General features: G+C 38.4%; 1 protein-coding gene and 1 long non-coding RNA gene across 2 annotated transcripts in view; both read left to right on the plus strand.

Moving 5' to 3' along the window:
- LOC105445753 overlaps window positions 1-14166 on the plus strand; it is a 44538-nt gene extending 30372 nt beyond the window's left edge. Inside the window, exons 3-5 of the mRNA XM_030980077.1 lie at window positions 11903-11959; window positions 13086-13277; window positions 14149-14166. Of these exons, the coding sequence (XP_030835937.1) occupies window positions 11903-11959; window positions 13086-13277; window positions 14149-14166 (267 nt within the window). The remainder of the gene's footprint in view (window positions 1-11902; window positions 11960-13085; window positions 13278-14148) is intronic.
- Window positions 14167-14312: 146 nt separating this feature from the next.
- On the plus strand, window positions 14313-20333 carry LOC115921816. The gene is made up of 3 exons (XR_004063126.1): window positions 14313-14462; window positions 18875-18914; window positions 20133-20333. It is a non-coding gene; the product is annotated as an uncharacterized LOC115921816 (long non-coding RNA).
- Window positions 20334-26260: the final 5927 nt, after the last annotated feature.

Genomic DNA, 26260 nt, shown 5'->3' on the forward strand with positions numbered 1-26260 from the left:
ATCTGATACAGCGCTAGATCGTTACGGTTAGCTGAAGAAAATCGCTGCAGTGTGACTGCGGCCTAAATGACATTCTCGCGAAGAAATTACGAGGGCGGTGCTGGCGGCCCTCCGTCGCTCGCACTCGATGTTGAGGGGGTCGATGACAAGGCCGGTGCCAGCAGAAGAAGGGGAGAAAGGGGCTAAGATGTGTCTTGGGTTCATAGATTAATCCAACTCGAGATCGACTTTGACGTCGCCTTGGGCGGTTCTGGTTCGTCCTCGTGTCTGCAGTCGATGGTGCTCTGAAGGGGAGGGGAGAAGGTAAAGGCAGATTATAAAGTGCAGAAGGTGAAATAAAAATCAATAATTTCTATTCCATGCGTTCTTCAGAGAAAGATGGTATGTTGATAGGCCTATGCCATTGTTTCAAAGACAATCGCAAATATTTTCATAAACTCAACCCAAGGTAATTTCAATAGCTAAGTGGGTCTCCTATTCAAATGAGATTACAAGTCCGTGGTATACCTAAGTATGAGCAATACAATGGGTCATTGCCTTCCAGTAGAGTTCATGAAAGTCTTTATCTATATTGGCTTTTGAACCCTATATTAGCTTATAAAGCCCCCCCCCCCTCCCCTTCCGATAATTAACTTGTAGTAAAATAAGGGGTAAACGAAAAGAAAATGATCTTATTCTAATGGTATCTGGTACAATTAGTTGGACAATTGAAATGAAAACAACAAACCTGATGAAGAAAGAGGCGAATACCCGAAAAATTAGCTAAGCTTGTGTTCGGAACACCAGGAGCAAATAAAATACTGGCGACTGTGAGGTACTTACAATAGGTAAGACAAACGACCTGTTTTATCCGCCTTAATAATGTGTTTTTACTGGTGTATCTGTCTCTTAATTCTTTTCATTTCAGTATCTTTCTTCCTTTTCTTCTTCTTCTTCTTCTTCTTTTTCTTCTTCTTCTTCTTCTTCTTCTTCTTCTTCTTCTTCTTCTTCTTCTTCTTCTTCTTCTTCTTCTTCTTCTTCTTCTTCTCCTTATGATTATTATTAGCATTTTTATTAGCCTTATTATTAGCATTATTAATTATCATTATTAGTCATCATTAATATTATCATCATCATAATTGTTATTATTATAATTAGTGATATCATCATCATCATCACCATCGTCATCCTTTTTTAGATGTATTTGCATCTCTTCCAGTCGAATCGGGTAAATCGTAGACAACATCTATTGTATAAAAATTATTCCATGAGTGAAAAACATTGACGTAAAAGAATAATGTCTGTATGTGGTTTTATTTATAAGGTCATTTTCTTTTCTTTTTACGTTAATGCAAGAGGATAAACAACCATGCGAGGCGTCAACGCAACATAGTTACTATCATCGAAACCACATGACGCGTTCGCATCTTGCGCCTGTACTGCTCTTCGGCTATTGAGTGGCAATTTTCTCATCGCATTACACGAAGATACACATCACGAGTACATGCGCGCCAAATGTCACGGCCAGATTCGCAAATATTTGTGTCAGAGGACAAATGATCGTCATCGAGATAGAATGACAAAGCTCGGATGAAAGAGGTTTCCAAGATTGAAATCATCTTGGTGTCAACATCACGGCGAGAGTTTTAAAAGAAAACGCGCGGATGCTTTTAGAGATCGAAATCACCGGAGAGTCGAATTCTCTGAGACAGTTTTAAGAAAAAGCGCGGATGTATTTATGTTTCGTCATAAAATTACATAGTCTGCTGATTGTATCGTCGACGTTATGACGTTATTGCCAGCCAAGTTCAAGTTTTGTTGTATCTTTTTTCCCACTTCTAAATAAATCGGTAACACTGTAAATGCGGACAAAGCCGACCGGTGTACATACACGTATTCTATAAGCGGAAAGTGCGACGGACATTTCAGAACAGCGAAAGTGGTGTTCATTTTAAGTTACGACGCCATTCTATATTAAACATCTTCTAAAATAGTCTGGCGAGGAAAAAGTATTGTCGCTCTTTAAATGTTGCCATTTGCAGATGACGTATAAAAAATTCACGATAGACATTTTGGGCAGTATAGCACAACCTAACCCTCCTTTAAAGGCCCACTGCACTACTTGTAGCTACGTGCGCCCTCTATATAACAAACAATGCCTAATCGGTGACCATTGGTCCCCCATGATCCTCTTTTTCTTATGTTAACTGAGAGCTGAGTTGATGAGATAACCACCTGTCCAGTGACCTTGCAGGGCAGTCTAATCCCTCCTGTAAACTACGGCAGATAAGCTTTAATATGTTATTTTAATAATGGCTCTGAATAACGTATTCCAGCCGTTTTTGTTATTCTTGATCTGTATAATATTTGTAAATTGTATTCTTATATGTATTTGAATTTGTATATATAGGGAAAATAAAACCAAAGCAAACATCTTCTGTGAGATTACTAAGATAACAACATCATTCATCATTGGAAAACGTTCGGCACACACTATGACAACCAAATACACCAATCCCCCTTTCTTTCATCCTTCAATACACAGGTGATTTGGTTACAAAAAATACAGGCCAACTTAATGTCACCTGGCATAGTTACTTTGCATATATCGGTGTATCATCACGACAAAACCTTTAAGGTGATCGTTGTCAGCAGGCGCGGTTCTAGAAGTTTTGTTGTTGTTGAAGGGGTGGGGGCTTTGGAGTTCCTTGCAATCGTTTTCTGTACCTCGTGTAAAGCTTATATTAATTAATAATAAAGACAAAAATGGGGGATGGAGATGGGCTTAAGGTTTTTTTTAGGGGCGGGCTTGCCCACTCCAGGCCTTCTCCCCCCCCCCCCTCCCCTCCCCTTTAGAATCGCTACTAGTTGTCAGAAGTGAAAGTGTGTCACGGCTTTGGTTGAGTGAAGATAGACGACCGACGTGCCTAATCAGGAAAACAAAATCGATCGCGCGCTAAGTAGTCACCGAATTTAGCGAAGTAATCAAACTTGAGCTCAAACATCGACCAGCCCCAGCGGCAAAAGGAGAAAAAAAGGGAAAGAAGGAAATAGAGTGAATATGTCACAAAAAGCAAGATGTCCACCATTATTTGACCTTGTTCATACCTACGATAGAATGTAAACGGTGGCGAATTTAGGATTTTTTGATGACAGGAAGCAAACTTTACACGGTTATACTCACACGCAGTGGCATAGCTAATGAGGACACGAGCGAATGGGTGCCCCCCCCCCCCCCCACGAATGGAGGAAAAGGGTTAACAAAATTAAAAGAGATTAAACGAGTAAGAAGGAAAGCGAAAGGTGGAAAAGGACGAAAAGAGAAGAAAAATAGTACCCCTCTCGGCCTTTCATTCACAGCACTGAGTAAGAAAGATCCCACCCCCTTCGTGATGATGGTGCCCCTCTAAGTCTAGACCCACATTACACTACGCCTAATATTCATAACATTCAGATAAAATATACTTTAGCTTATGTATTTCAAAAGGTTATCAGTCTGTTATCAAAGTCCTTTTAATATTTACGGAAACATAAAAAATGCCGACGAGATGACAAAATAATTTAGGATGAGAAGACGAGAAGGCAAGTTTGATAAACAAGTCAACTTGCCGAATTGCAACAACTTCTCATCCGATCTTCTCGTCTTGAATATTTCGATCTGCCCAGTTCCAACAACTCTTCATCTTGTCCTAAATTATCTTGTCGTCTTGTCGGTACTTTTAAACTTCCGAAGTAATTAAATACAGATACTACTACCTTTCTCCATAATTTCTTTTTGATTTGTACATTTTCTTCTCCACTAGGAAGCATTTCAACCAGTCGCCATTTTCCTGGCGCACACAATCATACTTTCAAATAATCATACATAAACGTCATTCACATTATATGGAGGACGAAAGTTATGTACCTAGAAGGAGAGAGGCAATGTAGACAAACCGTTGGTCACAATAACATTAGTATCGTCACCGGGTATTGAACCCATGACCTTCGCATCTCCAATCCCGAATGATCAGACTACTCGACGATGTCACCACTACTATCTAAACTCACTTCAACATGTTCCACTTTATAAGGTATCAATAGCGGTGTCCTAATGCCGCGCAAACCGGCAACGTCGAGATATTGATCGCCTGCTGCAGCTTTTATCCTCAGGCGAGACAGGACTAAGAGGTGACTTGAGTTTAGAGAAGTAATCAAACAAAAAACTCCCTGCCCCAGGCTCAAGAAACATAGGTAGGACTGGGGCGTATAGCTAAACCAGTTTGAAGGGGGCGGGAGGCGGACCAGATTCGGGACAGGAAAGTCAAAAGGTTTGCTACAAGCAAATCTTGAGAGAAGAAAAAAGGCATTCTCTCATTTTGAGATTTTTAAAAACTCGATCTCAAAGATCCTTCGAAAATAAACTTATGTCACGAAATGTGCGAACTTTGCAAAGACACATAACGAAATCCGAACGTAATTTGAATGGGATGTACGTACAATAAGGTAATGAAATTGCCGCTGACTTGATTTTTCTTCTTTAAAGAACCCTATGCGATCTTGTTAAAAAATAAATTTTACGGTCTGGTGACAAGACTTCTAAAGTGTTTTGAGGGGAAATTGCAATGGGTGTCAAATCCCACATCTCTTCCGATGCTGCTGGGTATCTCCCCCTACCCCCTAACAACCACCCCAACCACCACCATCACCTAAAAAATGAAATGGCGACCAACTCGCCACGGAATACGTCCCATGCCAACAAAAACGAACCTGTTAGCCTGAAGACATGATTGCAGAACTAATTAATAAACCAGTTTTCCGATTAAAGGTTAATCTCATTAGATAGACATTTTCAATTTGATCGGATTGGGCTTAGCTTCTGATCCAACTTATGTCGTCGTGATCAGAGGCATTGCAGGGTGGGTGACCAGTAAAACGAGAAGCTGACGATTTGAGACTCAACAATCTTCTTTTTTTAAAATATCAATACAATAGGAAATCTTCGTTCAGTTTAATTTAGTTCGATTCATTGTTTCAAAGATCCTATTTGACAACATTGTTAATTAAAACGATGATTCACTGATTCCAAGTTACGTTGTATTGTCAGAATCCAAGACAGAAATGGAATACCTCCAGTCAATTTGATTACATGCAGTATAGAATCAACGACTGATCTGAAATAGGAGTAAAATATTGGAAGGATTTCAAATTGAAAGCTAAAGCTAATTTCAGAAAAGATTTGTTAAGAGATTATGGCAATACAAATATGGTGTGACATTTTCCCGTTCCCACACTTTTGTATTAAAAGAAATTTAAAAAAATACTTAGTTCATAAAGTTTGACAGCAAATCAGTGAGCGAGCGTTATTTTACAAAGTAAGGCACGGCAGATCATAATCAGTATTAGTTTTCAAACGCTATCCGTGAATCGGCAACGTGAAGGTATTGATTGATTCTTGTTTAGAGACACAGCTTCAGGCGAGAGGGGATTATGGGCTAAGTGGTGTCTAGAGTTTGTGAAAACTAATCAAACTTGAGACTTAAGATCGAACTAGCCCAGGGCTACCTAGGACTAGTATGTCAAATGACAGGAACAAAACACCTCGTACTTTACTCGCCTCCATCTAAAACAAATCTAGTTTGTCGTGAAAGTTTTCTTTAACATTATATTTCCCCCAAATGTAAAGAAAAATACATAATATCTAACTCATGTGTGGGTTAATGAAATCAATAACGGGTAGACGATCCATTTAATGTTGAAGTTTTAATTCAAAGATTTCAGTCGACAAAGATGTGCGTTGCCGATTTGCCCTCTGGAAAGAACATGAATCAAATATCCATCAGAGAAGCGAAACAAGTAACAAGACACTGTTCATTAGTTTGTGCGAGGTTATTTTATTAGTTTGGCCCATTTTTTTACTTCGAACTTCTTTTCTGAACAGAAATACAATGTATCCTTTCTTGTCATATCTATTTACAAGTTAGTTCAGAGTAACATTTTGTCGAATAAGATCAATAGCAGTTTCGGGCGATGCATGTTCTTAGGCGAAGTAGCGACTAGAGTTTCGTAGAGGATTCACACTTTTGACCGTGTTATGTCAGTATTGCTGTCCTGTTTTTTAAGTAAGGCAGACTGGAGCAAATTAAAGGGATTAGATAGCACCTTCTAGCTGGAATATGACGCAAATTTTAACCAGGAAAGACAAACATCGCGTGCAATATCATTCGAAATAATAACATTTGGATAATTACGGCCATTGTAGGCTAAATTGTCACTCTATGCCATACTCAATATTTTTTCAATTGGGCGTTTATATTAAAATGTACAAAAGGGGCAGATCTAGTTCCATTCTATTTTTAAAAACCTGAAAAGGCTTCCCCATTTATTTCAAGCAGTCGATGTTTGCGCATCTCGGTCGCTTCTTTTCACTTGAAAATGATAAAAGAAAGCATGGGGTGAGCGCATGTGGGTGCCCTTGTTTTAGATAGGACATGATTGATGTAACTTACAGACTGGGGCCCATGCAATCATACAAAACTGAGGATACATGTCGGTACTGTTTTAGTGCCTTAGTTGCAACTACACTTCGTTTTATGTCTGCTTGTATGGAGCCATTTCAGGTCTCTCCTGACAAAAGTATCTATAGCCAATTCCTCCATAGCTAAGCCAACGCGATTAACAAGAAGAATACAAAAAAAAGCTTCTAAGAGCTAAACTTTCATCGGGGGGGGGGCTCTAGGGAATCATACCCCCCCCCCCTCCTTAATAGAATGTAGAAGGCAAGCGATAGTCGTGAAATTGTGTTCCTGGAAAAGTTTAAGTTGTCTATATTAACGCCCCCCCCCCCAACCATACACACGTCGCACACTTTTTTGTTAACCATGTGTCCGCCCCTTCTATCTACCAAAGATATGAACTCACTAATGTCTGGACCAGGGACCTGTTTCACAAAGCCTCCTTTCAATGACAAATATCAGTGACAAATCTGCTGATAACCAATCAGAAGCAAGGATATCAGTAGCTTATAACAACAACTGTCATTTGTCACTGATGACAAGTTTTGTGAAACGCCCCTAGGGACATTTTGTTGATTGCCGTTATTTTGTCGAAGATATAAGATTGATAACGAATGCGCATGCGCTTGCCTTTACATACTCATGAATACGTATTGGAAAATTACATGTGTATTTTTGCAATAAATCACCCTAATATTAATGGCGGTCGAATTTTTTTCTCCTGCACAATCAAATACCTGCTCTACTGGGAGGACAGCCACAGCGGTGAGTCTGTCACGATTCGATAGATTGGCCCAGTTTCACCTCCTAAATTAGGTCACAATCAGTCGGGGTGGGATTAACTACATATCATTACTACACCCGGCTATACTCTCCCGACACTGATTAATAATGCACGTCTAAATCCCATCATTGAACCGCTGAGATTTAGACGTTCATTATTGATAACCACTGCAGATGATGAGGGACAGTTTGCCAATTTTGTGATTGGCTTAATGATTTTTTATTTAGTGTCTTAATGAATATACCAGATGCTTGAGCGGAAAGAGGGGAAAAAATATCTACACACAATTGCACTGTGTCTAATCCTGTTGCGTAATAATGAAAATTACCTTTTCCATACAAATTGTGTTTATATAATCGACCTACTAGTTTCCTAGAGTGAGAAAAAAAAGGGGACTTTTAATAGAAGGTGGAGCTGTGATAAAGATGACAACTAATTTAGGAGGTTTCCTGTTATTTCTATCCATTTTGTGGGGGAAAAAACCGTAGCAGCATTGTCACATGAAAAAGGATTGCTTTTGAAAGGTACTCATATTCCAAATTATGACTCGAAATAGTTTGACCAAATATTGATGCCGTAATGGTGTGTAGTCCCGCACAAGTCATGTTGGTGTGCAATGCCTTTCACTGTTTGTGTTTATGTAGAGAAAATCAGTAATTCTGTTGAGTTTTTGTTGATTTCAGAAGCCCCCAATACATAATCTTTCTTACTGATGACATAAATGTTTCATTCCAAATAAATTTCTCGACAGTTACCTTTCACGATGTTCACAGTGCTATCTCATGCTAGCCGATGCAAAACAGGACCATTAATGTGTCAAGGGGGTTATTTTTGGCTGATCATTCCAACAGCGGCACAACATGGGTATATAATGATACCCTCGAACTTGTAACCCCCTCTTTCATTACCCTAAGGAGTCCGGCCATGATCTTGGCAAGTAGGTTAACAGGGTTAATAGGGCGATGGAGAGCTCTTGAGTCGAATTGGAAATCATCATGCGCCGAGCGGCCGTCCGTGCGACCGTCACGCTTCGTGCTTGTTAGGACCCTCCAGATTTACGTGATTCTTCCCAGAATGCAGACCCTCGTGTGGGCATGTGTCAAACACAGCGGCGTCACTAAGGGGGCATCACCCTCGACCCCCTTCATTATTATTTTTTTCTGTCAGCCATTTCTTATAGTCTTCTCTTCACTTGTTTTGTTTGGAATTCGACACGTTTAATGACATTTCTATCAACATCCTTTTTTTTGTTGCAAAATATTTTTGAAACATCGATCGGCAATTTTGATCCGAACTCCCCATTCAAAATTGTCTTAAGACACCCTTGTTTTTCAGGAGAGTTACAGTACGGTCCTTGGAAGAGCAATACAGGATTTAGGGTAAGGGATTCAGACATTATCTGGCCTTGCATTGGTGTAGCGCCGGGGGCATATAGTTATAGGGGACGGTGCATGTTCAATTGCTTCCTAATCGGATTGCGAATTTGCACGATACAGAAGAAGGAGGGAGCGAAAAAAGAAGGGAAGAATATTGCGAGGAAAAAAAAAAATCGAAGAACTAGGTGAACCCCCCCCCCAAAAAAAAGGCTTTGTTCCTTGTGTCTTATTTCGCCCCCCCCCCCCCCTCCCCTCCCAATTACTGGGTAGAGAATACGCCATTTGAACGAGGATAACGTTCAACACTATTCTAGTCTTGTCTAATTGTGTATCTGTTGAATACAAGAACTATGTGACAGGCCCTCCCCCCCCCCCCCCCCACCCAATTACTGAGCACAGGATACGCCATGTGAACGAGGATAACAATCAACACAATTCTAGATTTGTCTAATTGTGTATCTGTTGGATTTCTTTGCTGGTATGTGTATGCCTACCCATGCGCTGAGGAAGCGAACGTACGTTCAGTAAAATCAAGATGACTTGCGGATTTAAAGTCCTATCCAAGGGACAAGTTATAGACTCAATCTCATACTAGAGAGAACTGGAGCACTATTGAACTTAGTCTCATATCCTGGATTATACCGTTTCCAAGAGGCCAGAACCGTGACTCTATTCACGGCACTACGCCACATACCACATTAACTTTCTTAAAGACCATATCCGAACTGAAAAATGAAATGGATGAATTTTATATCAACGGAAAGCTTATAAGCCATAGACTACAATAATGTAAATTAGATGCCATTTATTACTAAAAATCCAAAGCTTTGAAAAATCAGAAGTTGTCGACCTAAAAACTTGCTATCGACTTGATGACATCACGTTATGTGGAGTAGGCATATTCACAATGACTTTGCATTAATCAAGCACGGTTCATCGCCTAAAGGTGACCGATGGGGTCCACATGTTATGTCGTCACTGTAATTTCGACAAATCAGACCCATGTTGACCCGTAATCCCGAGGGGTGCAGAAAATGAGGTTTTAATTTGCTTTTGTGCAATAATGAAAGGTAAATACTTGTATTCCTTTATATTTTTATTCTACATTCATTTAGTTTTCCATTTATATTAAGTTGTATTTTCAACGGATAGGGTCTTTAACGAAACAAAAATGAAGTACAAAACTATCCACAAACCTGTTTACCAGCGAAAAAAACACTTGCTTTCTTTTTCCCCCCGCAGAAGGATAGACAAATAATAACCGCCTCGGAACAAGACCAAAATAGATTACTCCGCAGTATTCCGTAAGGGACCGTCCACGCTATACTTTAGTAGGGTTCATTGTTACGCTCTGCACGCATGTGATCGCATGCGAGAACGCAAAGAAACTGGACCACTACTCTTGGGATATCAGGGGAATATAATGAAAGAAAATAAGGGGAATTAGGTCTGCCCAAGATAAATTCCAGACCCCTTCTTCCCTTCTCATTTTCATGAAAAGCAGGCCAATGTTTCCATGGGGACACAGCGAGATTAGTGAATTTTCGAACGCAGTTGCAGGCTAATCGCTCACTTGTGTTTACGTGCCGTTCGACTTTGGGGATTCGGGATCCGGAATTGCGATCGGCGATTGATCTGCAGGAGTTAAGATGGAAAACCTGCCTTAATGTTTATGTTTGGAATGGCATTTTTTATTGTACTTGTTTATGAAGCTAATGAGTAGGAAAAGCCCCTTCAAGGAGACTTTATCCCAAAGGGGTTAAGTGGAAATGTCGAGAGTGGAATGAGGCGAATATTCTTGCTGCTGAGCAGATTGACTGATAGTAGATGACATTTATAGAAAAACAAGCGATAAGTTTGATTGGCAGCGACTCGTTAATCCCCACCTACGCTAGGACTACTGTTTTCTTATTTATGATATTCGAAACGACTATTTTGCTGGTCAGATAGAAACAGACAAATAAGTTACTTGAATATTATTGAACAATGTTTATGATTGCATCTGCTGTTGTTTTTTATGTAGCAAATATAGGAGTTAAGAAAAAATGAATGCATGCACGACAAACTAAAAGAGCTGCATGAATATATAAAGAATCATATTTCTATCTCTCTCTCTCTACAACTAAATTGTATTCTTCTTGTTCATGTTAAATCTGATTCGAATGGCAGCCATTTTCAGAACTTCTTCAGCTGAAAATTTTAAGCTGAAACTCAATAGATAAATGGCATCATTGAAAAAGAAAATCAAAGATGAATACCAATGTTTAATGGACACTAAAAGAACAAAGCGCGAAAAGCAAAAAAAGTTAAGGAAAGCAAAAATGTCTAAAACAAGTTTACATCTACTGCTGATTAACTATAAAGCATATACGTGTGAACGTAAGTTGGAAACACGAACTTTAAAAAAATAAAATTTAAGGCGAATTGTATGCCCCTTCTTTCTCAACATAGCGTTATTTTCTCTCATTAATCCACCTAGGACGGACCGGACCGGCGCGGAGCCCCCCCCCCCCCTCCATCACCCTCACACACACACACTGCCTCTCTTGGTTATTAAAGTTGTGTCCCATCAATGAAATGACCCTATGTTATGCCACTGGTCCTTATTCCACCTTTACAATATTTGCAACATCTGGACAGAGAGATATATATAAACTTAAAACCAGACATTCTGCGGCGTTTTGCCACATTTTAACAAACGTTCTCTTTTGGGAAAGATTACCTCTAATTCCGCCTCGACGTGACTGTCTCGAAAACTGTTGATATATTTTGATAGTTCTCATGTTCGCGATTGACGTAGCTCGTAGCATCGTTTTCACTTAGTTGCGTTACGTTAAATGGGAAGAAGAGGCGCACTATAGGGTTAGCTGAAGACGTATTTTGATCGAAATTGAATTAAAAATCTAGTTGTGAAGTCTCTCTAACTCACATACCCTTCTCCCCCCCCCCCCCCAATCTTTACATTTATATCAAGTATGTCTGTTAGTCTGTCAGTTCATTCCTGGTTTGTAGTACGTTTCCTGTAACTGTGATTTAAGTTGTAATTTTTTGTTCATCACTTAAGGTCCATATAAATGTATTGACTCCACCTTTTAAAAAAGCACGATAATAATACCATAAAAACTTGCTAAGTTATTATTTTTAGCGTTTAATGCCTACATCCTGACTGACTTCAATTAGACAAGCTTAATACTATCAATCATATGACCAGAACTCAACTTAATTTTCAATGTTTCCCTCTTTCCCTCTCTCTCTCTCTCTCTTTGCAGATTTTGCTTGTGACCGGTATCCTAGGTATAAAATCAGCCAAGCAAAGAAAAAAGGTTGTAAGTAATCAAAGTTCGGGTACAGCTTTTTCCCCCTTCATTTTTATATTATATAGGCTATCTACTTGTACCACTTGTGGGATGTAACACCGTTATCATAGCATCAGTGCTGTTTTTCATATAGGGGTCCACTCACATTAACAACAAAATGAAACAATACAATCAAATTTTACACAACTTAACACAACCCCTGTGTAAGGAGTTAACCAACCGATGTTTTGTAAAGTCGTTACACAACGAATTTGCAGTGTATCCTCTTTGATTTTAAGCGCAAAACGATCTCACTCTATCTTATATATTACAATGTATCCGTAAACACACTCTAGTTCGTACTCTTCGATCAACTTCACAACATTTTATAGCTGTACACCCTGTTAAAACGAGAATACGTATGGAAACCGATCAGTCATGGCATCCGCTCCTGCTCTGTAGAAATGTCTACCCAATACATTTAGGAATACGCTTTCTCTCGATAATTACCAGAAAGCCTGAAAGGGGAAGTCCATCCTGATATTAAAATATTAAAGTTTGAGCAAGTTCCGATTAGAGAGTATAATTTTTTGTAATGTTGCGATAAATCAAACACAAATTGGCAACACTGAAACGCATCTTGCGAGCTCCTTTCCAATTTGCTCTGTACATACAATTCCCTAAACTTTCATTTTCTTTGTTATTGATGACATATGACAGAATGTTTTTATTCCATACAGGTGATGTATAGACACACATTCGCAAGAATCATATTTAGGATGCCTGTATGATAGAATATTTTCTTGAGTGAAAATTACAACAATTGACTTTTTTTTAGTACAGAGCAAACGGGATGGGAGCTCGCAAGATAGTCAAAGACTTGCCAATTTGTGTTTGATTGATAGCAACTTTAAAAAATCATAACTTTCTTATTTTTAATCGGAATTGCTCAATCTTTCACTGGGTCGACTTCCCTTCCAAGTCTTAATTATGTGTTCGTACAGTAGTGTTTGTATTTTCTGTTTTATTATTATTATTATGATATCATTATTATTATTATTACCAGTATTACTATTATGATCACTAACATTATTACCAATCATTCGGAAATTCTCTCCATTTATATAAATAAATACTTCTATATTCCTCATGATAGATCTTGACATACATGGCGATGTGTATTCTGAGTGCCGTGGTAGCAGGTTTCGGGTTCATGTACCGCATGAGCTATGCCATCTGCCAGAGTTGGGCGTGTCACCACCCCAGGGTGTTCACAGCGAGACCCGTGGACCACCCCTTCCTCGTTACCATGATCAAAGGAGATCCATACGGCTTTACCAAAAATTGCGTGAGTATAACATCAAACCTATTACCCCCCCCCCTCCCAACGCCCCTCTTCCATTCCACTCCCCTTAAAATCTAGAGCGACTTATTGTCCCAGGGGTACAGCATATCCTTATCATTATTAATACTGCTCTATGCCCGGAGCCATGTAATCATAATTTATCCAGCGTGTGTGTGTATATGTGTGTGTGTAATTGGATGTTTACAGACGTGTATCAATCATATATGATTATTTACGTCTGGGACCGACATTTGAACGTCACCATCCGAGAAACGTGACTCAGTTTCGAACCTGCGTCCTCTGCTGAATCAGTTTGTAACTTCCATTGTTGGCTGGATTACAGGAGCACGCCACAACGCCCCAGCATTGCCAGCTACCCATTTTGTACACCTGTGGGGGGGGGGGAATTTGTTATTCCTGGCTCTTTTTTCCTGATTGAGGTGTCATAATAATGAATGGGCAGAAACTGAACTTTCTAGAAACGTGAATTTTTCTTCGAAATTCAGATACCGCCCGCCAAATGACTTTTTGGTTTCCTTCCTTCAAATTGCTTTTAATCACTCATGCGTGAAATATGTGTAATTTATTAATTATAATTGTGATTGAGTTATCATAAAACTTCGATAATTCTCGGTTTTGTTTCGCACTGTATATTTATATATCCACACATCCATCCATCTAATCTATCTGTCTATTTATCCATCTATCCATCTATCAATCTATCCAAACATCCATACAACTATTTAACCATCTATTTATCCATCTGTCTATCTAGCTGTCTAGTATTTTATTTACACACACTCTTTCTATCTTAATTATCAAGAGACATAAACCATTTAATTATAAAATAACTTAGTTCCTCACTCCTAAGCAGGCTCCAGTTATACGTTAACTTTCTGCACCAAATCTACCAATGTGCAAAATTAACCTAATCATTCATGTTTCTTGACCGAATCTTTGTCATTGATAATAAATAATAATAGTTGAGATAAAATTATCTCATCGGCCTCATCTTTTCTATTCTCTTTGCAGACAACATCAATTATTGTCAACAGCATTATCTCCACCGTCTTCTTCTTCCATTTTGTTGCTGCCATATCGGGATCTGTGGTTGCATGTTGTGGCGGAGTTTGCTGCAACAAACCACAAGTATTCGTTCCCAAGTCGATTCTTCTCGCAGAACAAGAAGTGAGTTTTACCCTCGCATAATTCATTCTGATACATGGTGGGGGGGGGGGGGTTCTGTCGATCTTCGAGGGGTATAAGAAGCATTACGCTTCACACGAGAGGGATGAATTATGTTAAAGGCTGTAAAAACAAATATTCACGAGCTTTCTAATTGTGTAATTCTTTCGTAGAAGAATGTTGGAGTAGCAAATTTTTCACTTAAATGGGAAAATCTATCCGATATTATTGACGTACTTGGCAACTTTCCCCTGCCCCTGCGGTTTATTTTGACAACATCTTTTCTTTTACTTTAAAATTTTTCCCGATTTTCTTGACACATATTTATAGCCATTTCCCCTTCGCGAGAATTTGTTACCCCCAATATTTCCAATGTTCCTGCCATGAATAATATACTTGGCCATCTACCACCCCACCCCTCCCCCTTTGGTCAAATTTGAACGCTGTCTTATTCTCTTGCTTGGCAGATATGTTGACAAGTTCTTTGACCCACTTCCATCCAATTTGAAAATGTCCTCGATATTCTTGACACAAACGTGTCCGCTATTTATTACCCCCCCCCCCCCCAACCCTCCTTGTCCGATATTCTTGCTACATACTTGTCCCGACTCTTGCAAGTATATGTTAGCTGCAAAAGTACCTTTGAGACATCAGTTGGGACATGAAATTGCGAAGGCATGTAGTTGTTACAGTTTTAACTACCTCGTTCACGTCTAAATTTATATTAAGAAATCCTGAGGAACAGGAGGGAAGATTAGGTTAGGAGAGTGGCGTAAAAAGAGTAGTAAAATCACGGTAACCTGGTCTTTGCTTCTAGCTATACCCAATTTACACCTTGCAGGAGAGACAAAGTGATACCTTGTAAGGTTGAAAGAAGATATCGTCTTTATAATTACATAAGGAGGCGTAACTCTTAATAAACCAGTGATCTCGGGTTTGCAACCAGGTTATTGCTCGTGTACGGCATTACTTCTAAATGACTTAGTCCCTCGAATACGCTCTAAAAGTGTAGGTCCCCTAGTTTGCATCTTATTTACAAGAACATTCTTACTTTTGAATAAATTTCGGGTTGAATAAAGATCATACCAGGTCACCGATGTTAACCTGGCCTTGCTCATAGCAGCCATACACTTTTCGCACCGGGGAAAACATAGGGAAGGTTATACTTGTGAAGGTGGAAAATAATGACAAGGGATTGCTCGAAGCAACCCTAAATCATATTTGGGAGGACATAATGGGAGTTTTGTTACGTGAAAAGTTCAAAAATATAGTGGTTAATGCAGACTAAGGTACTTCGATCACAAGCTACAAGGAGAGAAGTTGGGAAGGTGGTTTGAAAATTATAGTGGCAAAGAGATAGAGTGCTTGACTTAAGCCGAAGTCATACTAGATGTAGTAGCCGACTTTAAACAACCGCTGATCGGGAGTTAGTTGTTAGGGATCGCAGAGAGGTTTTTGGCAGTCGTTAAGGGTAGACGACATTTCTTAGACTGATCCCCGACTTATAGCCGAATGATCCCCAGTGCTTGCCATCAATTACCAGACAAACTAGTTTATTTCGTGTACACCAGTGTGTACAGGGGGAGAGTTGAAGTGTGGAAAAGGTGAATATATAGTTAATGCAGACTGGGGGTTGTTGGTGTCTACCCCCATTCACGATACCGGGACGAGGGGGTAGTTTGAAGTGTGAAAGAGTCGAAGAGATATTAGTTAATCAATATAGATTAGGGATTGCTGATCGTAGCTATACCTCATTTCACTTTAAGAGAGAACAAATGAAAAGGCTGTACGTGACGCAAAAGGGGCCGAGAAAGAGAAGTTTAAACCATGAACACTAGGAATTGTTACGGCCTTTCCCATTTCACACCAGGGAAGACAAGAGGGTTTTTTTTTTCATAACAGATTTTTTAAAATATGTTTCGAAGATAAATACATTAATCAATGTGGATTGGGGATTTTTAATAACTACCTCCTTCACACTTTAGAGGACAGAAGTGAAAGCGGTAATGTAAAAGTACCGAAGAGAGGGTCGTAATGAATGAAGACTATAAGGTACCTCGTTCACGGCGACGGGCAGGACATGGGAAAAAGTTGTAGTGTGAAAGGGGTAAAGAGATAAAGTTGTTCATCAGTGCAGCCGAGGGTACCGGTCACACCAGGGAGAACAAAAGGAACAACTTTTGATGTGAAATTTTCTAGGAGATAGTAGTTAATCTATGCGGACCCACGCTCTTGACCCGAAGGCTGGTGAACTCTTAGGCAAGCTGGACTGAAATCTAAGACGACATATTGCAGCTCAGACTTCTCCTCTCAACATCGATCGATCAGAGAATAATAACACACCGAGCGTGACAAACAATCTGGGTCGCCCCACGACGCACACTCTGTTTGACACCCATGGAAAACGCAACGTTATCATGTCCATAATGACGTTCGCAAAACGTCCAGGAGACGTTTTTTAATGTCCAAAGAACGTTTTGTGTTACCTGCATGCATGCAGCTTAGATTTCTCCCCTCTATTTAATTTAATTCACTTAATTTTCATCAAAGACATTTAAATTACTTATAAAATATCTGCAGGATTTGAAAGGTGTTATTTTGGAGCATATAGCATCCCGAATGTTTTTTTTTTAATGCCAGAAATGTTCAACAACCTTATCTTTAACTTCAAATGTGTTTAAGTCAAACTATGAATTGTAACTTTAGCTGTAGACGTCGTACAGAGGAAGAGGAAGAAGAAGAAGAAGAAGAAGAAGAAGAAGAAGAAGAAGAAGAAGAAGAAGAAGAAGAAGAAGAAGAAGAAGAAGAAGAAGAAGAAGAAGAAGAAGAAGAAGAAGAAGAAGAAGAAGAAGAAGAAGAAGAAAGAAGATGATGATGAAGAAGAAGAAGTTATTTAAGAAAACGAAGTGGAAAGTTAAGATGATACAGGCCTTTATACTGAGGTAAAATCAATGTCCGGAGGCGTTAGATTTTAAGAAACTCAACGGTCATGAAGACAGCTAGATTTGAAGGAGAGTTGTATTCTTATAGAAGTATAAATGCTTCAAATCTTATAATTGGATTGGGTATTTTTTCGAGGTGTGAGGAAGAGGAAAATTCGAAACCCCCTTTAAAAACGTCTCCCGCATAATGATGTGCAATTCCGGAAGGGATTTGAAGACCTGTTTTATACTTGTCGGCATCGGCTATAACAAATTTAAATCATAGGACCTATTGTAGCCTCCTTGTTTTAATCATTTTTTCCTGAAAATTGTGAATCAGTTGGCAATTTTGGCCAGATACACCAAAGTGTTTTATTTCCTTACAACTCATGTGGTGTAAAAATGAATAAGGATTAATATAACTTTCCCAAATCCAGCAGTCGTCTCAGTGGGTTTTACAGTTTTGTATAAATGACCTGTATTTGCCCATGCGCAGATAGTATCTCCGAAGTGGACTATTACCAACACAAAACTGCTGTGAAATTTTAAGCAAAAGATTTCGCACGTGCATTTAAAAATACAAGCAAAACAACATAAGATGCGTTTTTAACGTGTTTTATTCCAATTTCTTTTCGCCATAATAAATGTTCATTATCTTAAATGATAACAATAGTACAAGATATTTTTACTATGCTCTCTCTCTTTTGGCGACCCCATTACTCCGGCACTTTACACACAAATAAGCGGAAAGGCAATCGAGATCGCAAGTTTTCTTCCTCAACTCCCGATGACTCACATACCGTATATAGTAAGGTTACTGTTTGAAATTTTGATTAATTTGATTGGATGAGCTAGACGTGCACGTGACGGGCTAACCATGTTATATTGTGACGCCAATCGGAGCTTAGAAGTTCTATTTATATTGTACGAATTCGTGATACATAATATCTGTGTCGTCTTTCCTCTAGATAGATATACTGGGATTATGTTGCACGCGTTTCGTTTCCACTCAAGGTTATGTTCTTCGATCATAAGAAACAAAGAATTACATTCGAATGTACCTATTTTCTCTCTCCCTAATCTGTTGCTTCTCACCTTCCCCTTATTTAATCCCTACGTATGCCTATCGTATTCTACTCCTATATTCACTACTCTTTCTCTCTCTCTCTCTCTCTCTTTCGATCTATATAATATGTCTATCTATTTATCTCATTCTCTCCTTCTACATTTTTGTTCTCTTTGCTATTCAATTTTGTTGTTTTTCTCTTTCATGTCTTCTATGTCTCCCTTTCTTCTCTCTTCTCGCTTCCTATCCCCCCTCCTTCTCTCTTCTTCTATCCCTCTCGCTTTCTCCCCTCTCCACCCTCTCTCTCTCTCTCTCTCTCTCTCTCTTCTCTCTCTCTTTCTCTCTCTCTCTCTCTCTCTCTCTCTCTCTCTCTCTCTCTCTCTCTCTCTCTCTCTCTCACACACACATGTTTCTCTTTCATTCTACAGACCGTGCCCATCAGGATTCAGTCCTCAACAAAAGACAGAGGTAATGTGTTTTTTTTTTGTAATCCGTCATAATCAAAAGTTGTATTCTGGTTATTGATTATAGTATTTGAAACAACTTCTTTTTTATCAAAATTGTGCGGATTTGGTGATTCTAAATAAATGCACTTTTAACGATCAATCTTGCACAGGCTTTCACCATCAATTTTAAAATTTATTGATATTTCAATTAATATAACTAAAATTTAATTTATTAGGTTCCTGTATGAAAAGCCTTCCATATTACATATTTTTTTAGAATTTAGTCCGCATAGATGAAGTCATTTATTCACCTATTTGCTTATATTGATATCATAAATATATTCTTCTTTTGTTAAATTCATACACCCATGCGCCATCGCCTGCGTCATAATCCTATGCATGAACTCTTTTTGATTTCCTGTTATGAAAAACCGTAAACTTACTTTTAGGTATGAAAAAGAAAAATACCCATTTTAAAAGTACCAGCGCTCAACACTTCAAGAAAACTCAAAAATCATTATTCTGACACAATTTTCGAAACCAAGTCAAGCGCAATAATTCCATTTTCTTATTTAGAACACGAGGAAAGTTGTCGAGTGTTTACGGAATATGACACTGGGATGAACTGGAGGGGTTGTATTCAAGTGATCTATCTTGTCGACAGCACTCCTACATGTCGATTCAAGCCCTTGCCTCAAACGAGCCCGATATTTTTTGAGATATTTTGGCGTGTTTCGTCATATATTTTTGAGTGTCTGGAAACTGAATGAGCCCCCAACCCTCCTCTTCATGCACTGTTTAAACGAGAAATGAGATAGGTCGAAGAGTGTTGGAATTTTGTTATTTTAAGACCCATGAATTCTAATCATATATGTGAGTATTTTAATGTTCGTGCTCTCCTCTCTTTCTATCTCCTCACATCTCTATATCACTTCTTCTCACCCCTCCCCCCCCCCTTTCCCCCCCCCTCTCTCTCTCTCTCTCTCCGTCTTTTTTTCTCTCTCTCTCTCTCTCTCTCTCTCTCTCTATCTATCTATCTATCTATATCTCTCTCTCCCTCTCTCTCTGTCTATCTCCTCACATCTCCCCCCCTCTCTCTCCCTCTCTCTCTCTCCCTTTCTCTATCTCTCTTTATATTCCACTCTCTTGTTCACTTCTTCTTCCCTTCTGTTTCTCTCCCCCTCCACCCCTCTCCCATCTCGATCCCCTTCCACTCCGGTTCCACTCCCTCTATACTTAGGTCAGGACCAGAAACGGTTGCTCAAGCCCCCTTCGTACAGCGGTGACGCCAAAAAGAAAGCCGTTAGCTTCAGCTGTAGAGATCTGCCCTAAACACACTGGCTACTGACCGACCGCTTGAGGTCGCTCTTTCAACATCAGCAAAGCAACCAAAGAATGATGATATCGAACTTGAGACGAATAAACCATTTTCTTAATATATTTAAATATAATGCAATAATCACTGTGTAGTGTCTCGATACGAATTATTTCATTCACCAGTCATAAATACATGTAATTGTGTTTTAATAGTTAAAATGCAAATTGCATTTCATTAACTTGTGCTAGGTAGGACAAACAGTATGGCTTGTCCAACCTAAAGCCTCGGTCACAAATGCCGTTACGAACTGCTACGAACGCCGTACGAACGATTTTCAGACAATGGAAAAACAGGGAGAATCGTACGGAATTATCGTTCGTACGAACTTTTGTGACCGTAGCATAACCATACGGAAGTTATGCAATTCGTATTCTGGCTATTGAAATATAATTATTTATAACAAATGAATGAAATAATTTGTAACGATTGAGGCACTATGTCTTGACAAAGATGTGTGCATTCAATTTGATTACATTACGAAAATGGCCTATTCGTGCCAATTATTCGGAGTGAATGTTTCGTAGGCCGATTGTCTCTGCAGCTCTCTGGATACTAACATTCAGTTAACTGTACAGCCATATTACAGAAGTTTTGCCCAATTCGATCGACAGGGGCGGCCCCAGAGCATTTTGACCTGGGATTAAAAAAACCCTCTAAATTGACATGCTAAAAGGGGGACGGGTCCTCACATATTTTGACGAGTTATGTGTGTCCGAAATCTCTATCAAGCAGAACAAAAAAGAGGTTGTCAATTTTGGGGCACGTCTGGAAAATCAAAAAATCCACCCCTACACTTGCCAATATGCATCTAATCAAGATGGCTCGACGTGGAGGATGAACTTCTTTGAAGGCAACAGCTAGGGCCCTGTTTCATAAAACTTGATATCAATAACAAGTTACAAGCTACCGTTACAAACTACTGAAATCATGGCATCTGATTGGCTGAGAGCAAATTTGTCATACAAATTTAGCAGTTGTTATAGATAACAAGTTTTATGAAACAGGCCCCAGAACTACTTCATAAATAGATGATTACCAGTTACAGGCTATGTATATTCAACAAGTACGGATATTCAAGTAGCTGATGTAGCTAGTTTAAGGAGGAAAGGGTGATGAATTAGTGTCTTAATTAGTCAATATGTTGGAAAATGAACTCACAATGAAAAAGAATATTTTTAGGCATCGAGCTAGATGAATGGTTTGAAAAGTGCCAGAGACAAAAAATTAAACTTGGAAGATAAATAGCATGACGTAAAGTGACCTTTTGTGTGGATTAGAGCTTGTGGAAGGGATTGATACATTTTATAGAAACATATACTAGACATATTTTGCAGTCGTTATCAGTTTTCATTTTACGCACATGGGCATAGTCTTTTAACCGATGGGGCTATAATAATATCAATAATAATGTACGTGTAGTAATAATAATGATGATGATAATAACAATGATAATCATAATCATAATTATCATTATAATAATCATTATTATAATATCAATAATAGTATTAATAATAATAAAAAATAATTAATGATAAAATATTTTCCCGAAACTGGGTTATATAGCTCCGTCTGCGAAATGTGAATGTAAAATCAAGTAAGGGAAATTAGACCTCCGTCGATAATTTCCCTTGATTACACGTGACGAGGGCCAAGGGGGCGTCGAATAAAAAAGAATAAACACGATCCATTACTTTTTATTTAAAGCCTGTCTGCACTAGTTTTGCCAGGAGGGATTAGACCTCCCTGCATAGTCACTGATAGGTAGTTATCTCATCAAATCAGCTCTCAATTAACATAAGAAAAGGGGGACCATGGGGGACCAACGGTCATCACTTAGGCATTTTTGCTATACAGGTATAGAGGGCGCAAGTTTACTTGTATTTCAAAGCTTTGGAAGTTGTAATATAAGAGGATAATAATAAAAACTAGACATATAATACTTGTTTGGAACAAGTATAGGTGGGCTGGTCAAACTGAACTTTGAGACAAAATAGAGCAAAAATAAGCGAGATACTGCTAAAAAAAACAATGTCATGTAGATTAAAGATGTACGAAATTCACCTTCAATAGGCATAACACGCTACTTAAGACATTTCTGATATGTGCCCTTTAATCGTAATTTTCACTATGATGACGTCATCAAAATGAAAAATGGTGATGACTAAGCTTGTAGAAAATTGTCTAAGCTACATCATATCGAAATTTGGAAGAAAATCGATAAATATTTCCAGAGATACAATCAATTTTACATAAATATGCTGACTTCATAATATGCAAATTCCTATTTTGAGATCCAAGGCCATTATGATGATGTCACGATACACTTAATGGCCAAATGAGACATGGAATCATATCTTCGACTCATACTCTATCTAAATATGAAAAAAATTGAAGGTCACGGTTCATTCCAAAGAGCTATAATGGATTTTGTATAGGCATGTTTTTGCCCATATATGCTATGTATTAAAAGAGCTCGCGCGCACGGGCATTTTTCTTGAATTGACGCTCATCTTGTTGTTAATGGACATAAAGAGATAAACATGGTATCAAATTCCTCGAAAAAATATGAGAAATATCATGAAAGAAAAAAAAATGGCGATTCTATGTTGTGTAATGGTGTAACGCGCGAAAACGCGCGCGCATGCTCGTGCGCGCGATTTTTTTATAAAATGCTTAAAATGACCTGAAACGTATGCAAAAAAAATTTAAGACGATTTCGAGCATTTAAAATTTTTGCGCGCGTAATGACGCGCGGACGTACGCGCACGCGCGCGTTTTTTGACCTGAATTTGACCGGACTGATATTGACCTTGATCATGATAAATATGAATGAGATATTACTTTTGGTTATGAAGATATGATCATAAGTTGATTTTCAAAATTTTTCACAAAATGGCGCCTAGATGACGTCATCAGTCAAGGTCAAGGTCGAAAAATTTGCTGTGTTTTGTGAATATGCCTATACATATGTGTGTTAAATTTTAAGATATTTGATTGAGCCATTTTCAAATTATCTTGAACACAAAAAAGTGGGTCGAAATAAGAAAAAAAATAATAAATAATAATAATAATAATAAAGGCAATTTTAACAAAATTATAAGGTGGTCTGTATTAGATACAGCCCACCTAATAATGATTTTGATGATTCGGTTCCCTTTAACACCCAAATGAACACACGACGAATTTTAATAAGCAGTTGAAAATCGCCATATTAGAAGGGTTTTTTAATAAATGATGTTGAAGTTTTCGTTCTTAGTACGATTCAATGGAAAGAAAGTTTGTAGGTTTTTGGTCAAGATAATTTATTAAATTATTAAAGGTCTATATTCGAATCTTTAAAATATAGATTCATTCCATATTTTTATGAAATCAGATGCGTTGAGAATTTCTAAGAATTCAAAATTATATGTTAAGTTATTTAAAAACCATTGTCGACATTGCTTTGTTGACATATTTTCTACAATTTTGTAAATACACCATTCACATTAAGTGTAATTCTTGATTAAGTTTTGCAATGTGTTATGTTTTGAAATGTGCAATAAATAAAAGAAAAATAAAACATTCTTCTCTGACATGGTGAATATAAAGTTATAAGTTGCGTGGGAGTACACATTCTGATAAATGAAGCTTTGCATTTTCATATAAGCATTGACGGTTTTGTAATTAACTATCCCTGATTGGCAACATAGCAATTTAAACAAAATCGGAATATCAACCTTAACCCCCCCCCCCCCCCCCCCCCCCCCTCTAAAGTTTTGGGAGCCCAATTTGCCAAAAATTTGATGGCAAAATTTCACTTCAATTGTACCATAATGTGTAACACGCTGTCATTTAAGACACACTTCTGCAAAGTTTCCCGCATAAAAATGTGTTTGAAGACAAATATTGAAGAAAAAAGAATACATAATTGGGGTTTTCTGTTTGACTCAGGAAATCCTTGCAAAAATGTGTTTTAAATGAAATCCTCTTTCACATTATGATAACATTACAGTGAAATTTTGCCATCAAATGTTGGGACTCCCAACACTTTAGAGGGGCTTTTAAATAAATTTCAATATGATCATCCCCTTTCGACATATGCGAGCATTACCACATGATTTATTATGTAATCTGAACATGATTTATGATTTCGAAAGGATATACAATATGGTATTACAATTGCCCTTGATCTCATTTCGTGAAAGTTCTTGCGATCGTGTCAAAAGAAAATAGCAAACAAGAGAGAATAAAAGCTAGAGTGGTGGGAGAGGGTATGGCGAGAGCTGGAGGGTGGGAGAGGGATAGAGAGAAAGGGAGAGAGAGAGAGAGGGAGGGGGTAATGAGAGAGCGAGGGGGTAATGAGAGAGCGAGGAGAGAGAGAGAGAGAGAGAGAGAGAGAGAATTAACCCTGGAAAATAAACTCTGAGGACAATTACCCACCCCCCCCCCCCCCAGAGGACAGTTACTCCCTTAAAAAGGAAGTCCACCCTGATAAATTACATAAGCTTTCACTTTCTAAGTTATTGATGACGGAATAGATTTGTTTCATACACCTGTTGTATAAACAGGGCAAATGGGAGAGGACCCTCCTTTTTTTGTAATAAATCGTTACCTTCTATTAAAACCAACGTATTATCAGGGCGAGCTTCCACTTAAATTAATGTACATCAACACACAATCTACAGCACACACTAACAATCCCTAAAACTTTCATTATTTGAAGACGGACACAAGCAAAATGTAAACAATGTATGTTCCATTCACATACTGTAAAGACAGAAAGCAGACAAATGAACAAACAAACACACATCATCCTCATATTCTTTTTAAAAAAGTACTCTAACACTTCACAAGAAAAGATAAGGGTAGAAATTGCAAATGGATATTGCATACTCAATACACCTTTATTACAATAATTGCAATCACTGATAATTCAGTACAAGCAACATAACGGTAGACATTAGGGACTTTTAGATTCGTACGAAGACAATGGGGATTGCTACAATCGACGTCCTTTTAATGCACTGCCTTGAATGGACGTCACATGTTTCAGTCCATGCAAATCTAAAAGTCCCTTTTCAAGCCATCTTACCCACACACTTGCTCCCTTTCTATGTCATGCCTTTGTTTAAATACCAGAAGCAACACATACATCTTTTCGCTGATGCAAGTATATGGTGTTCGCAACATCACAGAGACAAAACAACAATTTTCACTTACTATCGCCCCCGCAAAGGAATGCAGGCAGTTCTGTTTAGAAAACTTTCTTTGCGTTGTTGAGATTTACCCCCCCCCCCCCCCTCTTAAGTAGACCAGAAAGGTTGAATGCTAGCTCAGAAACGTTTGAATTTGCTAGTTCTTCATGCAAAAGCAATTTTAAAACACATTATACAATACAGATGTAAGATTTCTTGTATTATAAAACATATGACAAAAGGCATTCCATTAGAAATGCTTAACTTGCAGGCACAAACCCTTGTCAGTCGCTGTGCGTAACAGCATCTGCACTCTGAGACTAGGCTGGAAGCATACTGCATAGGCTCTGTACTTTAGCTGCCACAGACAAGGTAGAGAACTTACAAAAAATGAACAAAATCTTGGAAGGGAATGTTCATTTTCATTAAAGAATGATAAGAATATTATGTGTACAGCTACACAATACTTACGGTTACTAGCCACTTATCCTTTTCTTTTCATCAGCCTTTGAACATTCTCTTCAATATCGTTTTTAATAGTGAAAAAGACTACCCTGCACCATGTCAAATCTACTTGGCTTAAAGATAAAGTTGAGTTCTGGTCATGCGATTGCATTATGAAATCAATCAGGAGAGGTTGATCATGTAGCATATTGGTGTGTACTGCAACTTGGTGCTGGAATCATCAAATGATGAGAAATTTAGCCATTCTTGGTAAAAAGTAACAAGCACTGTAAACAGATGTATTTGGGACTACACAACCATGTGATATAAAAAATGAGGCCCACATTTTAAAGCTGTTACATGTCATATTTA

Source organism: Strongylocentrotus purpuratus, unplaced genomic scaffold, assembly GCF_000002235.5.
Source record: "Strongylocentrotus purpuratus isolate Spur 01 unplaced genomic scaffold, Spur_5.0 spur5_scaffold_10, whole genome shotgun sequence".
Classification (NCBI taxonomy): Eukaryota; Metazoa; Echinodermata; class Echinoidea; order Camarodonta; family Strongylocentrotidae; genus Strongylocentrotus; species Strongylocentrotus purpuratus.